The 15,414-nt window shown below is 49.3% G+C and overlaps 1 protein-coding gene across 3 annotated transcripts in view; it reads right to left on the minus strand.

Annotated features, from left to right (window-relative positions):
• Positions 1 to 15,414, minus strand: part of ASTN2 (astrotactin 2) — a 914,376-nt gene that overhangs the window by 243,787 nt on the left and 655,175 nt on the right. For all 3 annotated transcript variants that reach the window (XM_065878807.1, XM_065878806.1, XM_065878804.1), the window contains one exon: positions 2,091 to 2,215. In XM_065878807.1, coding sequence (XP_065734879.1) covers positions 2,091 to 2,215 — 125 coding nt within the window. The remainder of the gene's footprint in view (positions 1 to 2,090; positions 2,216 to 15,414) is intronic.

Raw genomic sequence — 15,414 nt, forward strand, 5'->3', positions numbered from 1 at the left:
GCTAGTCACATCAGCAGTTACTGTTATTGTTGTGTATCCTCTGCAAATGGCAGGCACATTTTCTGTCCTTTTCTCTTGTCCCCTGGTGAGGAGGCACTTAAAGAGATATTTGATACCAAGATGCAAATGAGAATCTCACTGGAACAAATGATTTCTTCCTGGACATTACTGCAGTATTAAAGTTGTCCATTACTATCAACTTTTTTCCCCCCCTTAGCCTCAGGAATAATATAATTTCTTAGAGGCTTTCTTTTCATTTTAAAGTAAAATATTCATGATCCCCAAAGATATGTCCACTGGAGGGAGGTTGTTTTGTTACAAATACGTCCTCTCTGTTTATCTGCTCTGCCTGTCCTTTCCTTCCTCTGCAGACACCCGGGAGAGAAGGAGAGAGGGTGGGAGAGGAGGAGAGGGCCGTGTTTTGAGTCAGGGCAAAGAAAACAGTCTGTACAGGAAGACTAGACACCAGCACCCAGGCAGCCTCTGCCCCGTCTATGATTGCTTGCCCTAATTCAGAGCAGGCTTGGAGGGGCCGTCCCCAATAGAGGGAGGCAGATATTCTGATGCAGACTGTTGATGCACTTGGTGGAATGGTGTCCAAAAGGAAACAAAACAAAGCAAAACAACGTTGCTACCTCTTTTGATTATCAAGAAATTTACCAAACCATCTTCCCTGCCCCTCACCCCATCCCTGGGCCACCCCCATAAGTCATCATCACTCCATCCCTCACTTTCCCCATCCCTGGTCCCTCCTGGATTCCAGCTTGAAATATAAGCCCCTTCAGTGAAATGTCAGCTTCATGAGGTCAAGGCCATGGTCTATATTATTCCCACTCCTGCAGAGACAAAACAGAGCCTGACATATAGTAGGCTCTCAATAAATACCTATTTACTGACTCACTCACTTCCTTGCATACTATTCCTGACCAAAAACCCATCCCCAGTCCTACTCAATCTCTGACCCCCACCTTACCTGACTCTATCCTAGATCCCCACCAAAGGATTAGGGGTAAAATGAAGTCCCGGGATTGGGGGGGGGGTATTTTTTCTGGTAAGTAAAAAAAAAACAAAAAATAGTAACTCTTAAAATGTAACAGCTCCTTTATGAGGACACCTCCAAGGATCCCCAAATCAAAACAAATAATCCTAAGAGTTTGTACCACTAATGCAGAACCACAATGTACTGTATCACAAAAGCAGAGCCAGGGTCCTTACATCTTGGGAAAGTCCCCCAAAAGGGCAAGAGAGAAACTGGGAGAAGATGAGGTGGAACAGATGGGCATCCTGCAGTGGCACAGAAAATACAAGCCTCAGGAGCGCCTGCAAGAGGGCTTCTCAGTAGGGGAGAGACGGAGCTTGGGGGTTGGGGGATGGACTGCAGAGTGGAGTGAAAAGGGCAGAAGATCTGGAGCCATGGCACCCGGTTCTAGTCCTGGCAGATTTACTGTGTGACCTTGATCGGTCCCTTCACCTCTCTGAGTCTAGATTCCTCACCTATAACACGAGAGGAATGATACCCACCCCCCCAGGATGGCCCAGGGCCCACATTCAAAAACAGCTTGTGTAACTGAGATGCTGTCAACTGAGAGAGGCTCCTGGTTGGGGTGGGGATGGGGGAGGTCCACTTATTTTATTTTAAAACGACTTAAAAATGAACTGCATGATCTCACTTTTATGTGGAATCGAAAAACGTTGGACTCATAAAAGCAGAGAGTAGGATGGCTGGAGGCAGGAAAAATGAGGAGATGTTGGGTAAAGGGTACAGAGGTTCAGTTACGCCGGATGAGTGCGGTTTTGGGGTCTAGCGTGCAGCCTGGTGACATAGTTAATAATACTGCACTGTGTACTTGAAGTTTGCTAAGAGAGTAAATCCGGCCTCGGCTCAGAGCTTGGAGTCTCAGGGAAGCCCCTAGCTCTGCACAGTCCATGAGTCCAAGAAATGGTAGGTAGGTCCCTTTCCCATCCCATCCCTCACGAACACAGAGGCTTGGCAGGGCCCATCCTGGACGTGCTGAGAGCTGAGATGGACTGGAGAGCAGGTGTGCGTGTGGTCAGGGAGGCTGGGGAGGGGTCCAGCATGTGTGTCTTACCGGTGAGCAGCTGGAGGTCTGGGAGGGGCTCGGAGAGGACCCCCCGGCACTGCTCCTCCACCGGCAGCGGGATCACCGACAGCCCGTCGGCCAGCTGAGGAAAGTCCTTGATGAAGTTGTTCTCCCTGTGGAGAGGAGCAGAGAGGCTGCCAGATGGAGGAAGTGGAGGCTGCAGGTGCTGCTGGGAAGGAGGGCAGGGAGCTCGTAGTCACAGAAGAGACTGACTCGTGAGCCGGTGAACGGCCTTGGTGGGATGCCTCTGGCTCCCTGAGTCCCAGCCCTGAGGCCATGGTGCTAAGGACAGGTTCCAGAATCCGGCAGGCTGGGGCTTCAGTCCTGGCCCACCACTTACTAGCTGTGTGATCTTGAGCAAGTTCCTGGTCCACTCAGAACCTCAGTTTCCTTTTCCATGAAAGTCAGATATCAGGGTGGTTTTAAACACTTAATGGGAGAAAGCTGCCAACTGCCTAAGACACAGTCTGATATTCTATAAACTGTCTCTTTGGCTGCTAAATGTCCCTTTACGTAAGCGGTGACAACGGTGAGCCAGGATGCGAGGGAACTGAGGAGAGTGTGGAGTGCTTGAAGAAAGAGCGGGTGAGACTGAGCTGGAGAAAGGAAAGCCTGAAAGAATGGGTGTTGGAGTGCTAAAGTGGAAGGATCCTAAGAGATCCTTTGGATCAAACTCCTCCTTTTAGAGATGGGGAAACTGAGGCCGGGAGAAGGGGAGCAAATTTCTCACAGACAACCAACGGGTTAGACTCAAAACCAGATCTCCCCACTCCTAGGCTAGTGCTCTTTCTTGCCCTAAATTCTTCAGGTACCCCTGTCGCTTCTCTGCAGGGCCACTCCAGGAAACAGAAGACAAGCCTCGGGGTGCCCTCGGGGCACTGAACCCTGAACAAAGGTAGTCTTAAGGTGTGGGGGATGAGGTGATAGTGCATTGCAGGGGGGCAGGCTTCAATCTTCCAGACAACAGACCTGCCTAAAAATGGAAGAGCCTGCCACTGCGAGGTGGTGAGCTTGCTGTAGCTGAGTATGCAAGTAGGAAACTTGATAGCCACTTGGCATGGACGGTATCCAGGGCATTTCTGTATTCATATCTGACTTTTGAGGTCTCTTCTTATTCAGAAATCCTCAGAGTTAGAGACACTAACTACAATCTGGAAAGGAGGAGGGGGAATTGAAGAACAAAGGGAAGGAAGGGGAGGTTTATCGCTTCATTTTGCCACCTGGAATGGGCAACCTTGAAATGAAAATCAGAAAGAGGCAAACAAAAATCTGTGATGCCAAAGCAATGCCTTTGAAGCCTGGATCTCGGGCAGTTCCAAGGCAGCCAAGCAAGCATTGTGACCTGGGTCACCTTCCTTTCTGTACTGCATGTCCCCATGCACTCCACCCCAGGCACCTTCAAAGCTCACCCTCTAGTCATGCATTTAGTGAACACCTTCTCGGTGTCCGAGCCCTGAGCAGGTCAGAATCCAGGGGAGGACCCACTGTCTCCATCTTCAACATCACCAGCATCTCCGTCATCATCATCAGTGTCATCTTTGACAACCACTGATTGAATCCTTAATTGGCTAGGATCTCGCTAAGCACGTTGCATCCATTTAATCATTTAATCTTCACAGCGACCCACGAGACAGTTATCATTATCTTCCTTTCACACGAAAGGAAAAATGAGGTTCAGAGTTAAGAGGTGGTAAATTTGGGAGTGGAACCTGGTCTCTCTGATTGCACATCTGGTGAGGTAAGCGGCCGGGCCTTGGACTGTCTGCTGGGCACGCATGAGCACGACGCTGAGTTTCTAGACCCACACTTGTACAGTGAAGCTTGCTACGGTGTGCATCATGGCTGTGCCCGTGTTTGTCTGCAGAGCCGTACTTGCTTATGTCTACACGTGTGCCTGTTGTCGTGGGTTCCACCTAGGTGTTTGTGGCTGGCCTTTGATTTGTCTGCAAACTTGGACATGTGGGTCAGCCACGTGAATAGAAAAAGAGAACCTGCCAGGGGTCATGGAAGTGCCCCCAAGTAGCATGTAACACCCACCAGGGCCTAAGGAACTAAGTTTCTTCCTGTCCCCCTCATGAGGTGGCCTCTTGTGAGACAGACCTTCCCTTAGACATACAATGAGGTGGAGGCTATCCCCCTGCCCTAGTCATTCAACTAACATGCGCTGAGCACACGCTCGGGGTGGAGCCCTGAGCTAAGTACTCAGGATCCAGAGATAGACTGGCTTCTCCCTTTGTCCTTTAGATCTTCCCAGCTGTGTGGGGGAGACAATGGATCAGCCATACAGAACAGTCAGTAGGGCCAGCTATCAGGGATCTGGATGGGCTGGAGGCTTTTGGCTAAAGGTCCCTTCCCCACGAGACCCAAGCACTTGTTTTATGAATAGGAGAGGGCAAGGCTGAGATGGCTCTGAAGATTGAGTTCCTGATCTGCCCACACTGCATCCTAGCTGTGAAACCTGGAGCAAACCACTCAAACCTCAGTTTTCTCATCTGTAAAATGGGGATCCTAAGCGCTCTTCAGCCTGCCTTAGTGAAATCACAATAACAATGATGGCAAAAACTGTTGAGTACCTCCTATGCACCAGGCGATGTTCCAAGTACTTTACATTAGTTCTCACCCAACCATATGAATTAGGTGCCCTTAAGACCCCTAGTTGGGAGGTGGAAAAGCAGAAGCACAAAGCAGTTATGTAACTACTTAAAACCGCACAGCTGGGAAGCGGGAGATCTCAGGTGGTCTGGCCCCAAAGCCCACACTCCACATCCCTGCACAGGTGCGGGGCACTGAAGACGCTGCCTGTGACAGTCACAGGCTGTCAAAGCTGGAAGAGCCGTAGCACCCCTGGGTGCACTGAGCCCAGACAGGCTGCAGCCTAAAGAAGGGGTCTGTTACTCATTGTAATTTGACCGCATACGAGGGGCTCTGCTCTCCAGGTGACTTCATGACCCTCACTCCAATGTTGTGAGATGAGTGCCATTACACCCCCTCTTGACTGATGGGGAAATGGAGGCTCTGAGACGTGAACTGACCTCCCTGGACTTACACACCAAGTGCATTTGGGAAGAGGGATCTGAAGGCAAGCTCGTCACTTCTCACTTTACCACCCAGGGCCACGACTTCACATCTCTGGCTATGCGTTTATAATCGCAGAGGAGGGGGACAGGGACATCCTCGCCAGCCCCACGTTCCTCTCCTCTAATCCTTCTGCCTTCTATTTAAGCTGGGCTTGACTCTGGGCAAATCTGACCTCAATCTGACCTCAGGAGGGCAGGGGGCCAGCGCACACTCCCCTTCTCGGAGGAAGGTTTTCGCAGGACGCAGGGAGGGTCTCAAGGAAGAGCGTGAGAAGGTGGGAGACCATGGAAGGGTGGGAGTTCACAGGCCAGTGCGGAGAGCGGGGAGGGAGGGAGGCAGGGGTGGAGCAGGGAATGACAAGACAGCTGCAGCAAAGACCAAGGACCAATGATGGCCCCTCAGGACTGGGCCCCTTCGCGGCTGCCTGGGCGATGGCCACAAGTCCTGCATGGCCTCTGCCAGCAGAGGGCGCCCAGGGCCCTTGCATTAGTCAGCTCTCCCGGGAGGCAAAACAGGATGGGAAGAGCAGAGCTGGGAAGGTGCCACTGGGCCGAGAACCTCAGGCAGAACCCAGACAGCAACTTCAGAATCCACCCACCTGGGGGAAGTGATGGGTGCGGGGGGGATGGCAGGGTGCTGGCTGAAACTCAGTTGGCTCGAAAACAAATCCAGATTCTCAGAGCTCGTGTGTACGTGGGTGTGCGTGTAGTATAAACTACCAGGCAACTAACGAATCCTAATAAGAGGCAGATAGGAAGAAGAGTAAGTAATATTTGTTTACTGATCCTATTTGTCGATCATCAGCTATGTCCTAGGTAATGTGTCAAGATACATGTGAATGTGTATGTCATTTTCACCACATGAGAATTCTATAACTACTATTATTATTCCCATTTTACAGATGAAGACATGGATCCTCAGAGAGGTTAAGGAACTTGTCCAACTGAGGTCCACAGTTAGGAAGCGGTAATGGGGCTCCTAGCTGAGAACCTGGTACTCAGTAAGCACACATTCACTGGATCAATCCAGAGCCCGTGCTCCTGATCACCGGGATAACCTGAGACCAGGCCAGGGAGGGGTGTGCTTCCGAGCCCAGGGATATCACTGTACATGCATATCTGTGTGTGTGCGGGTCTGCATACGTTGTGTCTCTAACGGCGACAGGGCTACTGTTTCTTTGGACAAACATCTCCCCCGGCAAATATCCATGAAAACAGTTCAATCTCAATTGACATTATATGGAAACAATTCATAAGATTTTTAAAGTAGCAGATCCTGGGTTCCGGGGACTCAGGAGAACTCTGGGAGTGGGAGGTCTCTTTCACTCCACAAATGTGTTTTGGGGTCTCCCATGCACGCTAGGGGAACGGCAGTGGGAATTCAGAGGAGGTGCCTGGTGGAGAACGCAGGCACTGTGTGAAGGTCTCAAGGCCTCCACCATCTAGCCCCTGCCTACTCCTTCTGCATTGTTTCATGAACCACGGCCCCTGCCCGCGGTCCAGCTGCACTGATTGGCCGTAAGTTCCTCTGATGGGGCATACTCACTTCCTACAAAGGGTCGGCTTAGGATTTGCCCTCTCTCTGGAAAGCTCTTGGCCCCCAGCCCCCTGCAGCAGGCCAACTCCTACTTGTCACTCAGACCACACATTATTCCTCTGCCCTTCAGAAACCTTCCCAAGGTCAGTTCTCCTGTTACACCCTCTCATAGCATCTTGCTCTTTTCTTCTAGGAAGAGCTTCATAGTTCCTAACCCAGATGTGCTCTTCGGGACCTTGATGGATATCTACTCTCCCACTAGACTCTGAGCTCCACGGGGGCCAAGACGATGCCTGTCCCATTTGCTGCCGCCTTTCCCAGGGCCGAGCCCAGTGTCAACTGCATACAAAGTAGGTGCTCAATGAACATTTGTTGTGGAAGCAAAGGAAGGAAACCCAGAGACAAAAGTAATGTGTGTATGACCTACGTGGAGTCCTTTCTGATGTTTTGTTACAGGGTACCCAAATGCTTTAGTTTCCAAGGGATATTGGGGATTTTAGTCTAAAATGCCAGCCTTTCCATAAGAAGCTTCAAAACCCTACTTTTTCTTCCTCTAACTTCCTAATATGCAGAAACCCTGGCTCCCATGGAGCTCAGACAGGGGCCAGGGCCACAGAGCTAGCGGGCACCAGATGGGAAAAAGTGATCTCACTCAGCAGAGGCCGGCCGGAACTCCCACTCTTGGTGAGTACATGAACACACGTGTGCATTCACATCGGGGAGGTGCAGGGGATGGGGTAGGGGGTGAGGAAGGGTACGGGGTGAGGAAGGCTAGGATGAAACAGGAGGACCAGTCGAAAAACCACCCCTTGCAAGAAACCATGTCAGTTTTCCCCACTTGGAATAAATCTTTCTTGTCACTTCTCTCTCACGCCTCTTGTTTGTGAGCAAATTCCAGCAGTTACCTTGGGATCTGGTGGTGGAAAGGGCATGGGCTCAGAAATCATACAGATAATGGATCCAGATTCTGGCTGTGTGACCTTGGAGAGGTCACTTACACTTTATTCATTAAATATTCATTTATTTATAAATAAATATTCATTTATTTATTAATGTCATCTGTAAAATGGGAGTAATGAGTTGAACTTCAAGGGTTGAGGAAGAGGATCCATATAGAGTTAGCTTTTTTTTTTTCTGGCCACACCACACGGCTTGCAGGATCTTAGTTCCCCGACCGGGGACTGAACACAGGCCCTCAGCAGTGAAGTGCGGAGTCGCAACCGCTGGACCACCAGGGAAGTGCCCCCTAGTTATCTTTAGTGCTAGTTCCTTTTCCTAAACCCCGTACCGGATGCTGGATTCCTTTGAGAGCCTCAGAGAGCCCAGCCCGGGGCCTCCTACAGCACAAGCCCCCCAAGAATCTGTTCAGTTGTGTACAGAGTAGGGGCAGGCTTCTTCACCTCCTATGCCCCCTGCATATGACCTCCAAGCGACACAAACCTATAGGGAGCCTTTCCCCGGAGCAAGTCCCTTGCGTAGCTTCCCTGTCATCAGCCATGCTGGCAGGAACTTGTCGACAAGCGAGGGAAGCTGGGCTCCTTGGCCATCCTGGCTCCCCCGACCCTTCCCAAGGTTCTCCCTCCCGCCTGTCCCCATTCAAGAATACGTGTGAGTGTTTTGGATACACTAATACACAGCCACCAGCATGCAAGAGCCGATCACCCCTCAGTTCTGGGGAAATTAGCGTTTAAATTGAGGTATTTCCGAGAAGTAAATCATCCGGGAGCCAGTCAGCACTGTCCACAGCCTTTCCTCAGTCAAGGGAAGACAATAGGAGTCTTGGCCTGCGCGCTGTTGAGTCTGCAGGGAGGGGGCCGCTCTCCCTGGCTCTCCCTAGGCTGCCCGCAGCCTCCTGAGAGGGTGCCATGAAAAAAACCCAATACCAATGAGGACGCCTCCCCTGGCTTGAACCATGACCCATCCTTCGCCTCCAGCTAAACTAAGCCTTTCTGCCAAGTGAGAGGCAACTTTGACTGAGATGTGGTTTCCTCTGTGATCAAGGAGTTGGGTCCCTGCCCTCATCTTGACTCTGTCAGTGCCTTTCTGGGTGGTTTTGGCAAGCCACTCCCTACCTCTGGAACCGGGAGGGGTGGGCGGCTGGTACAAAATCTTTGTTTCTCTGAAGCTCATTCTCAAGGTGCTCACAGCCTAGCGTAAGACACATATTATAAATTGTGTGAAAATGTGTGCAAGGTGGATGATGGTGCTGAAAATGTTAAAACGAAGACTTTTTCATTCTCTATGAGTCATATTGGTCTAAATCAAAGGCATTTGTCCTTAGACAGGAGAGCACATACCTTCTAGAAGAGAAAGGGAGCCATCACTCAGCTTTGGGCTAGATCTCAAAGCTGACTTTGTAGTGACTTGAGCTAGACAATAGTTTTGAAAGCCAACCTGTGCTGGGAGTGAAGGTCCCTTATATATCAAAGGCAGGCCTGGCCAACCCAGATCATAATATCTTATTTTAATGGACAGTTGGTACAGGCTATGACCTCAGGGGAGTTCCCACAGGACAGAAAAAGGAAGGTGAAAACACTTTTTTTCTGCCACTAGTTCTGGGAGGAATTGCCCAGAAGACCAAGAGGCCAAGAGTTCAGGCTTGGGAGTCACCAACCCTCTTACTGGGCTTCTTGGAAGTCAACATCCCCTCCCTACTCACCCCAGCCTTGAGGGCGGTACCAACAAATGTTTAAATACCAACAAGGGTTTGGGGAAAATCCAAGGGGTATGGGGGTGAGCAGGAACGACGGGCTCTGCTCCCCTAGATCAGGGTATAATCTGGGGGTGGGTGTGAGCCCCTTTCTCTGAAAAGCTAACAGAAGGTCCCATGAGAGGGTATCAGTAGATGAGCAAGAGGCCAGCAGAAGTTGGCCCCCCACATCCTGCCCCTGCAGGGTAGAGAGAATAAAGATGACAAGACTTCTTGGCAGAAGCCTCCTGTTCCCAAGGAAGCGGGGATGGGGAAGGAGGCCTGAGATTAGAACAAGGGTCCCATAGAGGGTGGGGACTTTGTGACTGTGGACTTGGCAGTGGACTCCAATATGTAGCCCCTCTCAAAAGAAATGCCCAAGACCATCCATATCACAATGGAAGCCAGTGCAAGGGCTGAGAGCCTAGCTCACACAGGAAATCACATAGTGAACGCCAGCAAGGATCCAGTAGACCACGTTCTTCCCAGCCCCCATCTGCACCCTGAGGCCAAGCAGAGGTCGGCGAGACTGCCTGGTAAGGGAAAGACAGGGTTGGCTGTTGAGGAGTTCAACTTTGAACAGACTAAACAGTTACCCTAAAGAGTATGTTCTGTATCCTTAACTGGCAAGTTGAACTACTTTTTTTGCTATCAGTGGAATGAAAACTTGAGGGAAATATTATATCGGCTGTAGAAAATTAAGAAGACTACAGTGTTTTGCATAACTGAGTTGCAGTGAAAAAAATGTTTGAACCCTTAACTATTTAAAGACGCGGTTATAGGTTAATGTGGTAGTTTAAGATTCATAGAGGAGGTTCAGAGACCCAGGGAGGGGCACTTAACACAGACTGGGGAGGTCAGGAAGGCTCCCTGGAGGAGGTGAGTCTTGACCGATTGGGAGGGGTTATCCAGGGAGAGAGTGAGGAAGGGAGGCGGGGGTGAGGTCCAGGCAGAAGTAATAGCATGTGCCAAGTCCAAAGGTGTGTGTGTGTGTGTGTGTGTGTGTGTGTGTGTGTTTGTGTGTCTGCTAAATGATGCTAAGGAATGTGCGCTTTATTCTGAGGGCAAGGAGACCCATTATAGGTTTTAAGCAAGACAGTGATGCCATCTGATTGGAGCTTTAGAAAGAAGGCCTGGATACAGGGTGGAGGATGGGCTGGGAAAGGAACAAGGCTGGGGTGAGGGAGACCAGGTACGAGGTTTTGCAGCAACCCAGCCAAGACATCATGGAGTAGCTGGATGGCAGAATACAGGTGAGAGGCACAGGTTTGAGCGAGACTCAGGAAGTAGAACCTGTTGGTCTCCATCATAACTGCATGTGGCGGGGAGTAGAAGAAGAGTCATGGGATATAAGTTGGGTAGTGCTGCCAGGGATGGCTGTTCTCTGCATGTCTCCATCCCAGGCCCTGTAGGTCTCGGTTGTAGGGATCTATTCGGCTGATTCCCCTCGGATTCCAGGATCTGGTACAGACACAGCACATAACAGCTGTCTCTTCTGGTTTAAGCCATCATCCCCTCTCCCAGGACCTATGGCAACAGCCTGTTAACTGCGCTCTCTGCATCCGGCCTTGCCCCTCTGACCTGTTCACCATCCTGCGGCCAGAGTGATTTTCTAGAAGGACAGTCCTAACTCAAAGATATCACTGGCTCCGTGTATCGGTGTTCTGTTGCTGCCATAACAAATCACTGCAACCTTAATGCCTTAGAATGACATAAACTTCTTATCTTAGAGCTCTGTAAGCCAGATGTCTGACATGGGTTTCTGGGCTAAAGCCAAGGTGTCAGCCGGGTTGCACACCACCTGGCGGCTCTAGATGAGAATCCATCTCCTTGCCTTTTTCAGCTTTCTGAGGCTGCCCACGTTCCTTGGCTCCGTCTTCAAAGCTAGCCAAGACAAGTCAAATCCTTCTGGAATCACACGGCTCTGAGCTCCTCTCTTGCCTCCCTCTTCCACTTTAAGGACGCTTGGGATTACACTGGGCCCACCTGGATAATCCAGGATAATCTCTTTGTTTCAAGATCAACTATGGGCAACCTCATTTGTACCTGCACCCTTAATCTCCCTTTTCCATGTAAGATAATTTATTCCACGGATTAAAATGTGGACATATTGGGGACCGTTATTCTGCCTACCACACTCCAGTTTTGTGGGGTTTTCTTCCAGAATTATGTCAATGGCTCTCCCTTCATTTGCGGGTTCGATGCCCCTTCCCTGAGTTTGCACACTACCCTATCCTAACATTTTCACACTGGACTTGTGGTCCTGGTTACACGCTGTCTCTTTCACTGGACCAAGGGCACTGTAGGACAAGGACCATGTCTGTCTTATTCACTTCTATGCATCCAGCCCTGACACAGTGGCTGAAGCACACAAGGGGCTTAATAAGTGCTTATTCAGTGAATGAACGAGTGCCTCCTAGCTGAATGGAAATGACGGGGGGCGGGTGCGAACAATGCATTCAGCTGTGGGACTGCAATCTCCCTCCTGTGAGGCCTGGATCATTGCCTCACTCATCGCTGCCTCCCTACCCACCTTGCCCCTTCTTCCCTAGATAGCTAGCATCAAAACAGCAGGATCATTTGTAAAGCTAATAACTATCGATTGCTTACAATGTGCTAGACATCATTCTAAGGGCTTTGCACATATCTCATTTCATGCTCACAACAATCCTGAAAGGTAAGAACCCTTATTCTAATTTTTATTTTTATTTTTTTTTGAAGGAGAGAACAGAGGTACAAAGAGGTTAATTAAGTTCACAGAGCTAGTAAGCTGGGCGTTGAACAGTCTAACTCTGTGTTCTTAAAAAACTATGCAAAAATATGCTAGGGATGTTTTGGTTTCCCCCTAAATGAAATGCTGAAAAATGAAGATTGAGTCACTGAAAATACCAGTGCTGGTTGAATGTCCCAGAGGGATCCCCACATTAATAACAGTAACTACCCTTTATTGAATGCATACCATGTGTTAGATGCTCTGGAAGATTTGTTTCTAACCTGCTCACTACAGACTGAACGTTTGTGTTCCTTCCAAATTCATACGTTGAAACTTAACCCCCAACGTGATGGTATTTGAAGGTGGGGCCTTTAGGAGGTGACTTAGGTCATGAGGGTGGATCCCTGATGACTGAGATGAGCACCCTTATAAGAGAGGCGCCAGAGAGCTACTTGTCCCTTCTGCCACGTGAGGACATGGGGAGAAAGTGTCATCTATGAGCCAGGAAGTGAGCTTCCACCAGACACTGAATCTGTCAGTGCCTTGATCTTGGACTACCCAGACTCCAGAATGGTGAGAAATAAATGCTTGCTGTTTTAGGCCACCCGGTCTACAGTATTTTGCTATAGCAGCCTGAACAAACTCAAACACTTCTCAACAACTTTGCAAAGTAGGCATTATTACCTCGATGATGAACGTGAGAAAACTGGGGTGCAGAGAGGTGAGGTCATTTTCCTAGGGTCACATACAATTGAATCAGGGCTGTCAGCTCCACCCCTCTACCTGCCTCTCCGACCATGCTCACACCTGTCTTTCTCTCTCCTGCCCTACCCTCATTCATACACAGGTGTGTATTCACACACACACACACACACACACACACACACACACACACACACACACACTGAATGTGAAGCCTGGGTTACACAATGCACAAGGCTTCCCTCTCTAAATGCAAAACCGTTTCCACCAGTGGCACCAAACTCACTTTAGCATTCCAGGCATGGCTGTTACTAACTCCTGTCCTGGTAACTGCGATCCCTGAAATTGAAAGAAATTGCAGCCTAGAGAAACATTATCTTCTCCTCAGCAGCTTCGCCCTCCATCTCTCGCCTGTGTGTCAGCACCGGGATTCCTCATCCTGTCGTAACACGGGGAACAAGCTGAGTTGCTGTCACTAGGTCCTCCGGAGTATCTTCCTGAACTGTCCCTCCAGTTCTCAAGAGAAGGGATCCAAGGCCCTGACAGCTTTAGAGCTGCGGGTGGGGAAAGTTCGACATCAGTAGGTCCAACCTCTGCATTTTTCCAACCAAGTGCTATCATTATCTCTTTTTTTTCAGATGCTATAAATGAGATTTGAAGAGGGAAATTAGCCTTGCTCCAAATACAGCCCAGATGCAGCCGGATGAGATCCAAGCTTAAAACCTGCCCCCTCCCACAGATCTGCAGGGTGTGAGTGCAGAACCTCCTGGTCCGAGGTGGCAGCTGCCCCGCCAAGGGAGGGGCGCCATTCAGTCTAGATCTCTCTCTCCACGCCCTGAGCTACAGGTTCCAGTGTATCTCCCTCCCTGAGAGGTCTAGCTGCTAATTCTATCACAGTCAAGGGCAGAAGCCAATATCCCTGAACCTTTAGAGATATTTCAAGTGCAATTAGGATCTTCATATTCTGGTATTCAGGGCCCCTCCACCCCACACCATTATTCATGTCTATCTCAAGGATCTAGCAGAACAGCAGACGTAGAGCAGGGGCGCAAAAGCACTTGCCAAATGATTCCAAGGGCTGAGGCATTGACTCTCCCTGAATCCTAGTGTGTGTTCTCACCATTCCTCATGTGCATTCAATCCTGCACTGGAGGAGACCAGTTCTGTGAGGCTGTGCCATTAACTTGCTGTGTGGCCTTTAGCAAGTCGCTTCCCGTCTCCGGGGACCCTTTCAGCCCTGGGTCCATTTCCTTGACTAACATGGATGTCCCTAAATGGCTCTAGAGGGCTAAGAGGAAGTTCCCAAGGAGGAAGGAGCCATGGGAACCAGCCAGACACACCTGGATTTGCATCCTGGTTCCCCCTCCCATCCCCTGTGTGGCTCTGGTCGGACAGAACATTGCATTTTTCTGGGCCTCTGTTTGTTCATCAGAAAAACGGGAATGACATTCATCCCTGCCTCACATACTTGCTGTAGAGATTAAGAGAGTCCATAATCTGAACAGCTCAGCAGAAGGCCAGGGAGTAGCAAGCTCTCCATAAATGGTAGCTCCTGCTGCTGCAGAGAATACTGTCCCAGCACAGTTTAATTGAACGTTCTCAAAAAGCCTATCTTGATGGCGAATAAGAAAGATGCAGATTTTAGAGCTGGAACAGACCTCAAATTCTTTTGTCTTACTCCTTTCCACACAGCATACACAGCTTGTCCAAGTCACATGACGGAGCTATAATAAGAACCCAGGGACAGGTGGCCACTAATTTGGAATTCTTTTCTTTATAACATGGGTTTTGGTTTTGTTTTTGTTTTGCTGGTTGATTTGATTTTTTGTAACCACATACCCTACTCCTGACTTTTAGGGGAGTTATTTATGCTTGAGGCAATGCCCCCCAGCCCCGTGTGTTGAATACTTCTCTTCCTACCTCAGCATGCACAGAAACTGTTGTGAGGTGTCTGTTCCCCCCACATTGAGAGCAGAGACCGTGTCTTCCTTCTCCTTCTCCAGCTCCCAACAAAGCCTGAGATACATAGAAGAGTCTCAAAAACATTTGTGAACTTGAACCTCTAATAGGTTAGACTGCAAATTAAAAGAATAAAAAGATGTTTCAATGCTAATTATTAGAGAGATACAAATCAAAACTACAATAAGGTTATGACTTCACTCTAGTCAGAATGGCCATCATCAAAAAGTCTACAAACAATAAATGGGGAAGAGGGTGGGGGGAAAAGCGAACCCTCCTACACTGTTGGTGGGAATGTAAATTGACACAGCCACTATGGAGAACAGTATGGAGGTTCCTTAAAAAACTAAAAATAGAACTGCCATATGACCCAGCAATCCCACTACTGGGCATATATCTGGAGAAAAGCATAATTCAAAAAGATACAGGCACACCAGTGTTCATTGTAGAACTACTTACAATAGCCAAGACATGGAAGCAACCTAAATGTCCATTTACAGATGAATGGATAAAGAAGATGTGGCACATATATACAACGGAATATTACTCAGCCATAAAAAAGAATGAAATAATGCCATTTGCAGCAACATGGATGCACCTAGAGATTCTCGCAAACATCATATGATATCAGTTAT

Source organism: Phocoena phocoena, chromosome 6 (assembly GCF_963924675.1).
Source record: "Phocoena phocoena chromosome 6, mPhoPho1.1, whole genome shotgun sequence".
Lineage (NCBI taxonomy): Eukaryota > Metazoa > Chordata > Mammalia > Artiodactyla > Phocoenidae > Phocoena > Phocoena phocoena.